The sequence below is a fragment of the Onychostoma macrolepis genome, chromosome 13 (genome assembly GCF_012432095.1).
Source record: "Onychostoma macrolepis isolate SWU-2019 chromosome 13, ASM1243209v1, whole genome shotgun sequence".
Lineage (NCBI taxonomy): Eukaryota > Metazoa > Chordata > Actinopteri > Cypriniformes > Cyprinidae > Onychostoma > Onychostoma macrolepis.
The window spans coordinates 9,690,210-9,707,672 of record NC_081167.1 but is presented as its reverse complement, the minus strand read 5'-3'; the positions used below and the strand labels follow the sequence as shown (position 1 = coordinate 9,707,672).

The 17,463-nt window shown below is 38.2% G+C and overlaps 1 protein-coding gene across 2 annotated transcripts in view; it reads left to right on the top strand.

Moving 5' to 3' along the window:
* lrmda (leucine rich melanocyte differentiation associated) overlaps positions 1-17,463 on the top strand; it is a 286,940-nt gene that overhangs the window by 267,891 nt on the left and 1,586 nt on the right. For both annotated transcript variants that reach the window (XM_058795123.1, XM_058795126.1), the window contains one exon: positions 17,050-17,463. This exon is cut by the window's right edge and continues 1,586 nt beyond it. In XM_058795123.1, coding sequence (XP_058651106.1) covers positions 17,050-17,129 — 80 coding nt within the window. In that variant the 3' untranslated portion in view covers positions 17,130-17,463. The remainder of the gene's footprint in view (positions 1-17,049) is intronic.

Genomic DNA, 17,463 nt, shown 5'->3' with positions numbered 1-17,463 from the left:
GGGGGGATTTGGTCCAACATCTGCAAGGCACAGCTAATATCCTCCAATACCCCATGCAATGGGCAATCCCTTCTTCATCCAGCAGATTTTTCTGCCTTTACAATATAGATAAATGAATGAATGAGAGAGATTAGCGCGCTGGACGCATATTGGATGATATCTGACTTCATTAGTTGAGATACCCTTAAAAGGACATCCTGGCTTTCTTATATTTGGACAGCCGCCCCCTGTCCTTCCCTTCCTCTGCCCAGACTCACTCGTGCAGCCAAGCACATAATGCGCTTGGAGCCCGGTAACATGTACGATTATAATTAGCTTTGTCAGGTCCTCGCCCCTACAACCCCCATGCAGATAATATGATAATACGTCTTCATAACCGACTGACCTTACATGCTCAATATTTCTCCCCTTATGAAGATTACATGTCAATAAAGTAATTGAGTCTCGGGCTGTGTGGCAAGTGAAGATTTAGGTTATTGGACTTTTCGGGAGCAGTGATGTATGACCGTTATTATTCCACCTGTCAGGGGATGTGCAGGCCGCTGACGACGGTCCGAGGATGTCAGGAGAGGGAGAATGAAAACGGGGGGAGACGTCCTCTTCGGCTTGAGTGTTGTGTCGTTAATCACCCCTCATCTTCTCCGCTCCGTTCCTCCTGCATCTGCAAACTGTGTGTGTCTTATTAATTAGGGAGAGGAGACTTACAGTAAAGCCATCTATTAAGAGGGGGCCGAGAGGGCTTCGACAATAGTGTCTCATCATCACCGGCCTGCCTTCATATATCCAAACCTCATGAGATCATCCATTATAATTCCCCAGGATATTATTTTCTCTTTCTTCTTAAGTGTAAGGTCTCTGTCTGTAGGCCCCTGTCAGGCACGAGCGCTTTTGTAATTGCGACTCAAAGCCTTGCCTTGGATTTAGCCTCCGCTGTCAGTTTAATACTATTAGAGTCATCGCAATCCCTATCATTACATTCATGGGCTTCATTACTCATTTTTCAATTTTGGTTTCAAACCAGACTTTAGCTGTTGTGCAGTACTGAGGTCATTGAAATCTGCCTGAAATTCATCAGAGCACTGGAAGAGTTTAATGATATTCATCCTCCTTTCCTTTAAAAATAAATCACCATGTCTGAATTTATTTATTTATTGCCTCTACCTGTACATACATATGGTTTTATTACTTTATTGTATCTAATTATATAAAATGGCAACAGCAGCAAAAAAATAATGTCCACGCCAAATACTGTTTTTAAACTTTGTAAACAAACATTATTTTCTTTAGTGCGTAAACGAAGCAACTTGTGCATTAAAATTGTTTAATGCACACTTACGGTACAGTCACATGAGTTAAATTTGTGTGAAGTTTGTCAATAGTTAAGTGATGCATGAAACACCAAGCAGCGTTCTGTTAGTCAGTGCAGCACATTTGCATGACCAACTTGAACCTGATACAAATTGTACATGGGGAAATTTTTCACCCTTACTCAAAACTCCTGATGACACAGTTTACTATTGAACTGGCAGAACTATTGAACCACTGAATTTCAAAAGCGTAATTTTGACAAACAATGTAAATTGAACTGCACCCTTAAATGTGGATTATCCTTCATTTGTAGCATTTGAATGAATGAAGGGATTTATGTATGTTTGTATTTATTTATTTAAAACGGTATACATATAATATTAATATTGGCTATTTGTTGGTTATCGCTATTGGCATATATTTTAATATTGGTGCATCCACAATCTGATAACGTTATTGTACTATGGTGTCAATTTTGTTTCAAGGAGCTTTATTCTTAATGTCTTTACTGTAATGATAAGTGTAGAAACAGTATTTCAGCAGAAACTGTGGTTATCATAGTCATTTTTTGAAAGGGGGGCAATTTCCTTAATTTAATTTAATTTTAACTTAATTTTAGAAATGAAGGGAACAGAAATGTAAAAAAAATCCTGACTTTTGTCTAATTGACAGGCTTTATTTTTTTCTTATGTCTTTTAATTGGCTAAGAAATCAAATACACTGCTGGATAATAACCAATATTTTTTTCCTATATTTTCCTAATAACAATTTTGTGATTGGTTTATATGCTACAAACACATAATAAAGCAGAATAGTTTCTATTCTTTAATAAATGTTATGTCAGTTAGTACTTTTATTTATTACCTGAAAATTATTATTATTATTATTTTAATCTGCAGAGATAGTGGGATGCCTTTGTTCATATTAGACGTTTCCTGGTACTTTATAAGTTATTACTTCTATGAGTCCATTTTGGATTTCTGTGTGAGAGCGCCCTCCGGCTTCCAGTATGAATGAAACATACACAGCATGAGTGTTTAGCGCTCTGTAATGTTCACACAGCCTCGTTTTGGAAATAAATAAATCATTGGGTCATATATAGACTACTTGTCTCTGTGCTTAAATCTAGATTTATTCACACTGGCCCTTTCTACATCTACATGAACACACTTGCCCGAAAAATTTTTGTTTTATTAAAAGTGCGCCCATGCCTTAACGTTACACTAGCATAGCATTTCAAGCAAAAGTGTACTTCTCAAAAAATGTAGGAAGCAATTTGGCGTATGAGCTGGCTGCCACTGTGAAGATCATCAGCCAGTTGGATACTCAGAAAGGGGCGGGAGGGCGGCACACAGTGTTAAAGGATATTTTACCGTGTCCGTTCGCATTAAGGTGGGAGATTGATCCTCTCCAGTCAGATGAATCTCTGGTCTGACTGATGCTCTTCACCGTCATAGTGACACCAGGCTCCGGGATGCGAGCTGTGGGGCGAGAGGGGCACCCAGCAGCACCCTGAACCCGGGCCAGCAGCGGCTCGACTCAGCTCTTGTTCTTTTCCTTTCATGCCCCCTCTCCCTGCTCTCTGTCAGGATGTCATGACAAATCACTGTACAGCAGCGGGTTCCGCAGCCTCAGGTACCAGACCAACAGGCCTCAGACGCCATGCTGAAATGAATATAATAATGGGCTTCAGAAAATAGCACAAGGCACTCAAACACAGGAAGAGAAGTGAGGTTGTGTGTGTGTGTGTTCTCTGCAGGGGGAAGTGGCGAGCAGACACATGTCCCACGGTGAGGCAGGTGCAGCTTGTCTCTTCTGTGGCTGAGGTGGCAACAGGGGCTGTCAGATTGGTATTGATATGTGTCACTCCAGGGAGTGTCAGGCGCTTTATTTAAGACGGCAAGAAGGCCATGTGTCTGTGTGGTAATTGACGGTTGGCTTCGGGAAAGATCAGGCTGTTTGTTGACCTAGCAGAGCAGCTGATGGGAGAGCTAGCATGGTGTATTGCTTTCATCCAAAATGGCAGTTTTTTCCCTGTGCTTGTAGGTTTTAAAGTGTAGGAGTTAGTTTGAGAGGTGCAGCCAGTGTGTAAATCCACACTTGACACATCACACAAATATGTAAAATTGTGACTATAACCAAAGCTCATTTTATGCCAGCTTTTAAATTATTTAGAATTTTTATTTTTTTTTATTTTAGTATCATAGAGATAATATTATTTTAACTGTATATATTTTTTTTATTTTCCATTTTCAGTTTGTTAAAGTTTGTAATTTTTGTTGCATTATTTCAGTATTGATTTCTTATACATCAAGCTAAAGCTGAAATAAAATGTGTCTATATACATAACTATAATAACCCTGTTTCAAAATTCAAATTCATTTACATTTATTTTTAAATCAGTTTTTGACATAAGAAATAAAATACATTTATGATTTATTATATAGCTAGACTGACCCTGTTTAAAAGTGTCAAAAATTGATGTAAAGGTAAATTCATTTATACAGATGAAATGCTAGGATAAGCTTTGTTTGTTGTCTCTCTCTGAGTGAAATGAGCACTGTGATATGTTGACATGTCCATTCATTTCCATGGTTTGGTGGCTGTATGCTGTTTGACATTAATTCCAAATGACATTCAGCAAGGAGCAGCACTGCTTACTGATGCATGAGGTCTATCACATCCGCCATCATTATATTTAGCATCAACACACACGTGACCATCGGTCCAACTGCCCACTAAACTTAGTCATGTACTAAACCTACATCCTCAAGTCAAAGATTTCCATTATCTTGCTTGTAGTTGTGATTCTTGAGACATGAAAGAAGTGTAACAGTGGATAATTTATTTTTATTTTTTTTAAAGTTTATGTACAGAGGATGTATTTTTGATTGTTTTAAACAATCTGTTAAACATTCTGAGATATTTTGTTTTCCATTTTCACAAGATGTTTTGCTTTACCTCAGTGTTGCTGACACACTGAGATGAGGCAAAAAACATTTTGTCAGCCTCAGATACAAAATGTCATATCAGATATGTAATAACTTGTAAGTATTAATAAATCTAGAGTTCAACTGCAATTAAAATAAGTGGAAGAACACTGGAAGATGACTTGATAAAGATTTTCAAGGCTTATTTGTTTGTTTGATTGTTTAGTATTGTGAGATTTGACACTTTTGTGAAACTAAGTCATTTTTTAAAAGTTTAAATTGCTAAGACATTGATGAAATGTTTCTTTGAAAGGCACTTTTTTTTTTTTGCATTTTCTGCTTAAAAAAAAAAATATATATATATATATATATATATATATATATATATAGTGTAATATTAAAATAGTTAACATTCTAGTGATTAATTTCAGAGTTTTTTTTTTTTTTAACTAATGGCAGATGGTGTGGGGCATGTTTTGTCTCATGAACAATGTTATAAATATTACCAGACATTGCACATATCTGTTTAGTTCTGCTTTTAGATCTGTTTTTGTTTTCAGCCACAACCATTTGAAATATTATGGGTTTTGTAATGATCCACACACAGTCATCAGTCACTCATGTGGTTTGTTTTGATAATGACTTTACAGTGTTTCCCACACTCTTTTTCTACTTTTGGTGTTTTGGGTGGATAATTAATATTTACAGCTCACTGATTTAGACCCTCGTTAACTCGGACCGACCTCCAATGTCAAAGCGATTAAAAAGTGCTGCGATCTTTCCTGCAATGATTAATTTAACATCACATTGTTATTGAGTCATGTCACTCGGACTCGAATCGAAATGAGCAAGTTTCCCATCAGCCTTATTAATGGGACCATTACTGAAATCAGCAAACTTTTCACATTTTACTGAGGTCTGAATGACTTATCAGCTTTTCTTTTTAATTAGAAAGCGCTTGCTAATGACGACGACAGTCAGTCAGCCTCAGAAAGTGTTCGTTCTGTAATACTTTATTCTTATCAAATCGCGCTTAACGTCCTTGACACAAATGGTTATTAAATCACAATGACTAATCAGGTCATTTGAAGATGCTGCAGTGGTTAATTAGTGCGTGGCATCTTTGTGTTGTGACCCCACACCCAGCTCAATGCGATCAGCAGCACCACGCTGACACGTACTTGTACGAATCCGTCTTTTACAGTACAAGCGCCAGAGCCATTCCTCGTGCTGACACAAACAGCAGGGGAAATTCAGGCGGCGAATGGCTGTTAGCCGGCGTGTAAGTCTCCTTATGATAGACCATGAGTTGTTCCAAGGAGATTAAGGCTTTGTAAACTGCTGGAGCACCCAACCTCAAATGACTTCCTCTTATCTCCAGAGCCCAGAGCCACTGTGTGCCTCGCGCACACTTGCTCTATGTAGAATAAATGTCATTGAAATTAATTTCACCAGGCTTGAATTAGGCTGCTTCTATAATCTCTTTCTTCAGTCAAAATTTATGTCCTCCAGAATTCAATTTCCTCTTCAACTTCATAAGTTGGAGTACAAAGAATGATAGGCCCTTATCAGGTGAGCCGTTTGAGGACTTCATTAATGAATACTGCCGCTTTCAATTCATAATATTTGATTGTAGTAATCTCATGAGGGCCTTGTTCTTTTGCGGTGCTGTGTCCTCTTAAAAGTGAAACTGTGGAGGTTAATGCCATTGAACGGACAGCCATTAAAACTGCATAATGGCTAATGGTTATTTTGCAGGGTGAAATAGAGTACAATCAACAGCTGTGGTTGTATGAAAGACCTCTAGCGCAGAATACTACAGGCAATTCAATAAAATATCAAGATTATGTTTTGCTTGGTTGAAAAAAATCATGTGGCAAATCAAGCCGGTATTGATCAGAGCTTTTGAGGCATGAACTAGCTGCTTTCTCCTGACAGGCCCTCTAGCTAGAGAAAATCTCTCAACCTTTTCTCACTGCCAGACCTCATCCATGCCTGACTATCATGTTTACCTTTGTTGCTTTAGGTTGGACTGACTTAAAGAGCTGTATTTCAGGGAATTCACAAAAGTCTGAATCTGGTTTTGAAGGCAAACACACAAGTGAAACTGTCAAGAAAATACCCTGGTCATATGTCACTGCAAAAGCAAAGCAATAAATAATTAAATATTTTGCATGTAGAAAATGAATCCTCTTTTAGGAGCATAATAAAAATGATTATCTTGTTCTCTTGTTGTTTCCAAAAAAAAAAAAAAATTTATTTTTCTTTTCATTTTTATATTAAGGTAAAATATGACCAGGACATTTTATGACAAGCTTTATGAGATTTTCCTAAACAGCCAGTGAACTTCTGAAAAATGAGTAAATGTCGAAAAAGTTCTTTTATACAGCTGCTAGGCTTTTTGCAAAATGGAAAACTTCACATTTTTCTACATATAAGTTCATATACTGCTGAAATTTCACTTCACTTCCTCATTAGAACAAGACCCTCTGACAGATTGTTGGATGTCATTGACTTGCTGAAGACAGCAGGGATAAAGAAACTCTGCAAACCCACCTCAGATGTATCAGCCTCAACTTCAGTCACAAAACTCACAGACAATGATACAGTGGAAGTTCAGACAGGAAGACCATCCTTATGCTTTGGCCCATTATATACTGTATGCAAGAATCCAGCCTTCTGAAGATGTTTATAGAGGAGTCTGTCTTTGTATCATAGCTTCTTAAAACACACTAACTGATATTGTCAGAGCAGAGCAAGTTACGCAAAGTTTTATGGTTTTACAACAGATGCTCTCATCGCTGAGTGGAAATGAACATGAAATATACTACTTTTACTTAGTGCTACTTTTAGTTAGTTTCTCCTCAACACTAGTTATTATGGTCATCACTGCACATAATGCTGTGAATAGGTCATAAACACCAATCAAACCACGTTTGCTCACCATTTCATGAGGAGATGCAAAAAATGCAAAAAAAAAAAAGAGAAAAAAAAAGCATTCTTAACAGATAATAAGATGTGTACAATATACAGTGTGATGATAAAGCATAGGAAAGTTGTTCTGTTTTCTCAACAAATTATATGGAAGATTATAGCAATATTCCTGTACTAAACTGAATATACTAGTAGTGTTCTTACAAGCCACTGTCATGGAGGAAGCATTAGTTTCATTAGGAATACTGGTTCAATTATGTGCTTTTAGCCTTGGTAGCGTTTTTAGCTGCTTTCTCTTTCCCAAAGCCACTGGTCTTATTTGTATGCGGTGCAATTTTCAGTTCCCATTCCCAAGCCTGAGCTCGAGTGAAAAATGGCCCGCATTTTCTTGATAGCCCATGTGGATGTGGGATATAAATGGCTAATGAATTACAGATGAACATTGACGCAAATTAATCTTCCTGATGTCCCTGGGTTATATGGCAACCATTTAAAAGTTTAATCAATACGCTAAAGTTGAAAACATGCAGGCGCTGCAGTTGTTTGGCTGTAATAAACATCAGTGGGGAATGGGGAGGCTTGCATCCAGTGCATGCATCATAATGACAGGTATTTATGTTTAATGGACTAAATATTTTTTATTGCATGAGAACAAATGTCAGTTTAACTCTGTAAGTTATGAATTTAGTTTCCCTCGGCTGCTCCCAACAGATGATTGACATCCTCAAAGACACACTCAAGACTTCTTTTACTCTGCTGCTTAGAAACTCCCACATTTTAGCAGATGCAGAGCAAGGTTGCTGGAGTTTTTGTCCAGAGGAAAGTACAGATGCTAAACTGTTTATGCTATTTCAAAGCTAAGTCGTATTTTGCAAACAAGCGAATGTTTCCCCGAAGACAACAAGCCCTTTTCTTAACTTTCGATGCCTCTCATTCTTGACCCATGCTTTAGTGGGACGTCTCTGCGTCTCCAGCTTTTCTAATGTCTGCGCTGATGAAAACCAGCCTCCTTTTTCCAATGCCACACATCTGTGTGTGTGTGTGTGTGTGTGTCAGGAGTGGTCAGTAGTTTGTGGTTCATCGCAGGCTTTGGGCTTAAAGCCAGTCCACTTTAGCTGCATATGGCTCCATTTGAACTGCAGCCCAGTACACCATCACAACTTCAGCCTCCCTTTTGATTGAATAAGTGACATTATCCAGGGTACTAATTTAATATCCTCCAACATTCTCTTCTTTCTTTCTTTTCTCTGGACGTTGAGTCTCTCTCGCTCGGAGCGGAGGCAGGGGAACGCAGCTGCTCTTTGACAGTGCATGTGGATATTCATCTCCGCTGGTTGCACATATTTATTATCTGTGTCTTTGACCTCTAAGTGAATGCAGTAACATGCAGAGCGTTGCCTTCAGGATGTCATTAAAACTGTCTTCTTTTTGGTTAACAGACGTTGCTGTAAAAATCATATAAAATACAGCTTCGACTTTATAGTAGTTGTCTCCAATAACAACTCTAAAGATCTGTGGACAAAATCGGTGAACTGTGACATTTAATGCCATGAATTATCATTAGCATTAGAACTTTTTCCACACAAGTGTTTAAAAGATGGTAATTCAGATGCTATTTACATGTCAAGGGAAGTCCTAAGGTCTTTCTGTGTTGGTGTAGGTCTGCAGAGTTGAAGAGCAATACTTTTAAAAGTAACATAATAATCCTTCCTATTCAGTGCTATGCTTGGTTTGCAGACAACTTTTTTTTTTGTTTTGTTTTTGTTTATTACATTGGACGTACTATATTTTTTCTGTGGAAAAGAGTTTATGCCTGGACATATGGTGTGTCCGAAAATGCATACTGTCTGAGTAGGTACTACGTATTAATTTGAGTTTACTTCGCAACCATCAAATATTATGTTCTATACAGTGGTGTGCCGTGGTCTTCTGAAATAAGGAGGCAAAGTCATCAAAGATTTTTTTTTTTTAAAGCAAATGTAAACATGTTCCAGTCACATTTTCTTGGTTAAATAAACATTACTTACAATGCTAATCTAAAAACATAAAATATATATATTTTTTCTTTTTCTGATAGTGTAATCAATATTATGTTTATTAAATCCATATATGAATCTCCTCAACTTTTATGCATTTTACATTTATTCCAAAATAATAACTCAAGGCAGTAACAGTTTAATCAATATATTTTATTTGTGAACTTATGTTCAGCTATTCTTTTTTAATAAGTTAACTTTTAACTATTTTTTTCATCAGTCATCAAAGCTTGGTAAATATTGGTCACAGATGCTGAGATTTACCTTTAGTTTCGCCAAGCTGATTACTCACTAAAAACTCCCACAGGTCATGTGCACTTCAGTTCAGGTTATCCAGGAATTTTTCACTTACTCTCATAGTGTATTGTTTGAATACTATGAATTTGGACATGCTACACATACATAGTAAGGAAGTATGCGATTTCAGATGCAGCGATTAGTTTGCATCCAGTACAAATGTACCTCTTGACCTTTTATTGCAGCAACTGAATCGCAAACACAGGGAAAAAACATTGTCTCTGAATATTTCGGTGAAAGATTGTCTCAGCAGTTTGCTTTTTCTCATGCCCTACCATAGAAAACAAGACATTCAGTAAAGTTTATGGTGGCCGCACCTGTGATTTCCAGGACAGTACAAATCTAGCACTGAAGCACATATCCAGTTATTTTATCCAGTACAAATAGCGAGTACAGCTAAATTCCACAGAAGCACTTGGATGCATTAGAGTGTAAATTTGACAAGTAATGCATTACCTGAAAAACATAACCTGATTTCACATTAGCCCAACAGCTGTAGGTCAGAAGCAGTTGTTTTAGGCCAGATAATGAGGACTCCATCACAGGATGTTGCTGCAGACTGATAAAGGGACTCGGGCAGATATATTGAGGCTCATATAATAGCACAAGCTCACGGCTGCAGCTGCTCACAGCCATAACTCACCCTCGTGCACTCTCACGGATGTTCGTCCGTCTTCCCTTCAGGTATTATTGCAAGCTTGTGAGATAATAAGGAAAGTTTAATTGCTTTGTTAATTGATTTTTTCCCCACAACATTATTACCCTGATTGATTGCAGGGCTGATGAGAGCATGGGATACAGGGAGAGCACAGGAAAACACAGTGGGAAAGAGGGAGCAGAGAATAGATAACCTTGATGTTAAGAGCTACATCCTTTGGATATGTCTTTCCTTGACATATTGATGGCCCTCGAAAAGAGAAAAGCTGATTGTATGCAGATCACTTGAGCGGCCAGTTGATGAATTAGTTTTTCCTTGTTTAGAGAGGCTCAACAGATTCAAGGATTTTTATTTTATTTTATTTTTTCAGTTCTCGGTGTAGTTTCTAAGTCTTGAGTGTAATTTTTCTTCATTAAAAAGTTTTACAGATAAAGAAATTAATTATATTTTTGGCCTAAAGGCGTGCCTCCAATTTTTCTCCATTTTAAGATCACAATTTCTCCGTTTGATTAATTTATTAAAATACCTGGCTGAGATTTGTGCACTGAACTGTTTTTTTTTTTTCTTCTTCTTCTTCTTCTTCTTTTTCTGTTTGCTTCATCAGGGTTTTAAATTCAGTTTGATCAAATTTTATAGCCATAAAAAGTCTTGAATATTATTTTAAGAGATCTTAAGTTTGTGCGCTGAACTGTGAAATGGATAAAGTGATTATTTAAGTTAAAAAGGCAATGATTTTATTAAATTTGAGTGCTGCACATTGTAAGAAAAAATGCTACATTGTGGCACATTGTGAACTGATCTGAAAGTGTGAGACTGTACAATCAATGAAGACATTTATGCCAAACTATTGCTTTTGATCCACTGTTGATTAATTATAACAATGTTTACTTTGTGTTTATATTGTATTATGTTGTAGATGAATGTAAAAGTGCATATTTTATCTCACTCATCTTTTTGAATGAGCAGCTGGAAGTAGTAAAGCATAGACATTTCAAATTAAGAGTCCCAATGCATTTCGGTCTAGTTAAAAATCCTGCATTATCTTTTATTTTCTTTATTCTTTTTTTTTCTGGTGGTATTTTGGTGACTCGATATATACATTTGACTAGACACAATAAATATAAAATAAAATAAAATTATTATTAATAAAATTATTATAAAATACACATGGTAATAATGAACACATTATTATAGAATCAGCAAAATTCAGTACCAAAAATCCAAAGTAGTGCCTGCCCTAGACTATTTAAGACAGTAAAAATCTGAGATACAGGATTATTTTCTAATTGTGTGGCTTTTTGTATGAACATGCAGTATTAATGTTATCGGTCAACGTCTGAAAGTCTTACATTTAGATACACTGTATATGATCGACATGTCTATTTATTATCTTTGTATTGTTTTGCAGCGCCTTAGCTTTTTGTATCACGCCCTTCTACTGAAATATGATGTATTTTTTCTGGCACTGTAGATTCAGCGGTGACACTGCAGAGGTGCAGGAAACACTGTAACTAGTATTAAAAACTAGTAGTGCTAGTAGTAAAACAAGCTTGTACTCTGTGTGAGTCTTCTGCATTTTTCACATTGCTCCTCCTGACACTTTTTAAATGGCAGTGTGATAAATGTTGGCTATTATGATTTCACTGGAGTTTTGCCAGAGGAAGAAAAGCAAAGACAGCAGATTTCCAGGACGTCAGGCACTGTGATAGCAGGTCATGGAGAGGCTGCGGAGGGCTCGTGTTGTTTGTAATAAGCTGTGAGTGTGCCGGTCCTGTCTCCACCTCTATCTCGCACGCAGACAACCTCCTCTCCTCTCCAAACATCCAGGTATGACAGGACGGGAACAATGCTTTCAACCTTTCCCCTGCCAGAATATGCAGCATGGAAACATTAGCTTCCCGAAAACTTTTAATCTGTCACTGTAATGGCTGTGTGTGAGTGTCTGGAATAAAGTGAAGGCCAGGCCCTGACACAGTGTTTTTTTTTCATATTAGCTATCAGCTCATCAGCCGTCCCCATGGGTTCAAGCTAGACTCTGCTTTCCACTAACAGGTTATGTAAGAAATAGCTGCTTCTGCATTTTACCTTTGTCTCTGGCTCTTCTTCTTTTCTCATGCAATAAGCGGAGTGTCCAGCTGTGGAAGTTGGCTGCTGTGTGCAAAATTTGCAGTTGGCTTGCACTATATCACGCATCACCTCGGCTGCCAGTTTACACTAAACATGCTCCCCATCCCTGGCAGGCCCATGTGTGTTTTCCTCTCTCCGTTTCTCTCTGCTCCCCACAGAGGTTTGTTTAAAGAAGTCAGTCTGCAGGGGGAAAGGATGGACATCTCCCAGACCTGCGCCATTTGCAGAGTGCTGCTTTAAGCACTTGAACATGTGAGGAAGCAGTCATGCTGCTTCAGGTCAATATTACAGCTTCAGTCGTCACCAGACACTGAACTGAGCCACGCTTTATTAATCATGTGCTGTTCTCTATCACTAGATTTAACCCATTAGACACTGCTCCAGGCACTCATATGAGGGTCACAGACAAATAAAAATGACTGAAATTGAGATTTTTTTAAAATTCATATTTATAGATCACCCATGTATATTCATTAGTTTGTACAGTAACAATTTTAAGAACTTTATATTCATTCCACATTGAATACACTTGCACAAATGTATTTAGAATTATTTTGTGTTTGAAATATTTGGGTATTAACTATTTTAACTTTTTAAAGAAACTTTTTTTTAAAGAAAACTAACTTTTTAAAGAAACTTTTTAAAAAAAAGTTAACTTTTTTTAAAGAAATAAAAGTGTTCATTCAAAATGTGTATTTTAATCTTTTATATTATTATTTGTATTACTAATACATTGATTTATTAATTAATAATAATAATGACTGTAACAATATTTATTTATTTATTAAATTATTAAATAATAATAATAACAATTTCACTTTTTATTTTATTGGGCTTTAAGTCTTTTACATATTAATATATTTAAAAATAATTTAACTTTAAAGGGATAATTAACTTATTAAATAAGTTTATTTATTTATTTATTATTATTTTATTTTATTATTATTTAAAATATTTGTCATTTACTCACCCTCATGTTATTTCAAACCTGTTTGAATTATTATTATTTTTCTGCTGAACACAAAAGAAGATATTTTGAAGAATGTCGATCATTAAACAGCTGCTGGTGGCCATGCATTGACTTAGTATTTTTTATTGTTCCATATGTGAAAATCAGTGGCTACCAACAACTGTTTGATTACCAACATTCTTCAAAATATCTTCTTTTGTGGTCAACAGGTGAAATGCAGACAAATACAGGTTTGGGACAACTTAAGGGTGAGTCAATTATGTCATAATTGTATTTTATGGGTGAACTATGCCTTTAAGTCTCACCAAAAATATCTTCTGGACTATAAATCCAGAAAATGAAATAATGTTAATCATAGATTTTTTTTCTTTATGAAATGCATTTTTGAATAACTTCTTATAGATCCAGTCATCATTGACTCCTGAGTTTGTTTGCTGGTGCTCTGTGATCTCTCAGCATTTAGGATGATAGTGCTGCAGTTGGGTGCTAGTCTCATACTGTATACCCCAGTGAGGTGAAGTGTACGAGAATCTCCTCTCAAATCAGCGCTCTGATAGTCAGAATGAGCATACAGGGATCCAGCGGCGGTACCTCCATCCCCAGGGCAACTGCAGCAGCTGGAGTGCAAAAACCCTGTCACCCCCTCAGAACAAGTACTTGCGCTGGCAGAGCTGTCCGCTGCCCCCACCCCCCCCACCCGTCCACAGAGCAAGGGGGTCTGATCTGATGCGAACAGACATCTCCTCACACTTCACTGTTTGGATCACCTCAACTTGTGAGGATGGCAGGGAAAATGAGCGTCGCTCGGCTACAAAAGTCCAAATTTAGATTGACTGAGTTTGTCCGCGGGCTGACACGAGCGGGCCGCCGTTACTCGCTGCGCAAGGAGAGCGCGGGACTGGAGTGACACGTCGGAGAAGGCTGGTTGCCGATCGCTGGCGGTGGGGGAAGGGGAGGAGCGGCTACTTTGAAGGAAAGTGTCAGATTGGGTTAGCATCCAGACTGGTGTTGGAATATGCTTGGCACTAATATGGCACCAGTATCTCTGTCCTCATCTCTGTTCACTGTCAGTACGTGCGATTCCGCGGCCCGTCTCTCTGCGGCTCTGACAGTGTCTTTTCGGATTATGTTAGTGGCGCGCTCGGAGCACCGCCGCAGCTCGCCCATCACTCAACCGCTTTGTTTGAAGCCTGCCCTTTTTTGTCATTAATGCACTTGATGTCTATTTAAAAACGGCGGCGAGCGCCGTATCTGTTTTCCTGTCAGGAGATCATTGACAGCATTAATGCCACTTGTCCTTGCCTCATTTACTAAAGCGCTGACACCTAGCTGCAGTCTGCCACATCCATCAAGCGCCTCTATTTCTCTCTCTGTCCCTGGCGTGTCAGAACGATCCTGTCTTTAACACACTCAGACTGGGCTGTCTCCGCAGATCACTTATAGGCCTCAGTCAACTAGCATTTTCAGCAAAGTGGAAGGAAGACGTAAACAATACAAGCAATGCGTTCTTCTTCCCAACTCTGGCATATGTTTTGCCAGGTCATGTATTGTTGATGTATGAGAGAAGTGAACAGACACTCGCTCTCTCAATGAGTTATGACCAGTCTCAATGCTCGTGAGGAGAAAGCCTCATTAATTGTCACTAATATTGCATTAGTCACTGCTTGATGATGATTATTTTGGTTGAGTGAGCTCCATAGCAATACCACTAACATCCTTACAACTGTCTAGGAACATCTTAGTGACCACCCAGACATCTTCTGCTGCTTCCTTGCAACACCCTAGCAACCACACTCAATGCTTAGAAATGTCTATTAATTGACCCTTTGCCAGGAGTTTGATTGACAGGCAATCTGACTAATCATAACGGTGGAATTTTGTTTGACAAGCAAATCAGACAGCAGAGTAGATTAACATCGGTGGACTTAAACTTGAAAAATGTTGTGTATTGATGTCTTTCCAAGGTTGAGAGAAAACAGCACTTTCCACTGTGTGGTACGACTCTGCTTACTTTTCCGATGCAGTTAGTAATGCTTCAAAGTGGGTGGGATTATTGAACTAGTTGTGCAGCCTCTACTGCTGTGACATTGTAAACACAACAAAACCACAAAACGCAATGGAGCCTATCGATGAAATGGTATTTTTGATTCTTGGCATATGGATGTTTTTCACTGCTAGACGAAGTTTGGTTCAAAGGAGGCTGATTGCAGCAAAGCAAAATACTAAAAGAGAGTTAAAATAATAATATAATAATAAATAATAAAAGAGAGTCGATAATGCAGTGGCTGTTGCCCGGTAGCGGGTTTGGCGTCATGTCGCAAATCCAATGATGCTGGTAGTGACGATTTTCTCTGACCAGTCAGTGATCTGCAGTGTAAACACGTCACATTTTAGTATCAATATGGCTCGCTTGGAACCTCAGCCGAGGTGGTACTATTTAAGCGAGCCAGACCATGCAGTGGAAAAGCGCTGCAAATAGAATACCTTAGCAACTGTCTAGCAGCATCCTAGCAGCCATCTAACAACATCTTAGGAACCACCCAGAGCACCCTAGCAATGCATGGAAATAGTAAGGATTCATTATCATGTTATATATCAAAGTATTAGTATATGTTCTTGTGATAGCATCACTGTAGCGTTCACTGCAGCAGTACTTGATAAGGCATGTATTGATTTACTGTAGGTAGACATAAGCAAATGCCTTCTGTATTGCAGTCTCCTGTCATTGATGCTCATAATGATGCTTGATTTGTTTTAATGAATGAGTGGTTAGGATCAATAGCAGTGAGTGGCAGCTTCACACAGTGGATCATATTCAAATAGTCACATGTGTTCTTGTCCTGTAGGAGGAGTGTTAACACTGTAACACTGTCACATGAATGAAGCTAATTCTCACCTTATCAAACACAGTTGGTCAGTGGATCAGTACGATGAGCTCACTGTTGATCTTCACCCTTACGGTCTTTTCATCTCTCTCTCTCTCTCTCTTTCTGAAGAAAGCAATCTCTTGGCTTGTTATTGTCTAGACAATGCCCTCAGGCTAAATGTTGTCTCTCTGGTGTTCTCAGAATTTAGACGGATGCACTGTCTCCCCCGACACACCTTTCATGCCAGAAATTTGAGTGAGAAATGACAGATTCTGGAGACACATTCTGTTTTTTATTTTTTTTGCAGCAGTGTGTGTACTTTACTGACAAACCGTTTTCTGATGGATAAACAGTAACAGAGAACTGTAACATATTTTGTTGTTCATAGATTCATAATCATAATACACATGCTTTTTGATTTATAATCACTGAATAGCTAAATCTATCTGTCTATCTATCTGTCTGTCTGTCTGTCTGTCTATCCAATGTGTCAAAAATAATGTGATTTTAAAAATAACTTTTTCAACCAATAGGAAGATAAATCACTATTTTGCCACAAAGTACTGCAGTATGTCAAAAAGCAATTATGTCCATTATATGCTTGTCAACCTGACATTTATAAACAGCTAACAAAATTGTAAAAGTGTATTGATGATGATAAAATGAATCATGGTGTGTTCCTGTTGTGTTCAAGTTGTGAAGTTGAATATTTTTCCATAATCAGTTGTCAAACAGTTAGATAATGTATTTAAATATTATCATAATATTATACTATTTAAAGTGCTATTAATATTTTTGTGCTGTTAGAATAACAGTATTTCAACTTGAGGGTTGCAGCATCTCATCGTTTCACATGAAGTCGGTTTGACATTGACGCTATAGTTAAATGTCATTTTGACATGCTCTTCTCTCTCACTTTCAGGGGTTTTCACCAAGTGCCGTTATGTCTACTACGGCAAGCACTCAGAGGGCAATCGATTCATCCGCAATGACCAGCTCTGACTGACAGACGGGTCAGTGGATACACACACGAGGGGGCTTTACAAAGATATCCTGCGCATATTATTATAAATATACATGTTGCCACACGCATTTTAAGCAGCCAAACACAGCCCTCTAGTGCCGTCTGCTGAGTGTGCCTTCCCTGCCACCTCCCATCGCTCTCGCTCCGTCTGAGCAGTGCCATCCAGATTGACATGATTGCCTTTAAGCAGCCCCGCTATGCCGCGGTGACAGACACACACGCGGCCGAGTGCTCGTCCTGACAGCCGCGGCTCCATGATGGATTGCCTGGTCCAACTGCTGCTCTCCCCAGGTCAAAGGTCCCACCTGAGGC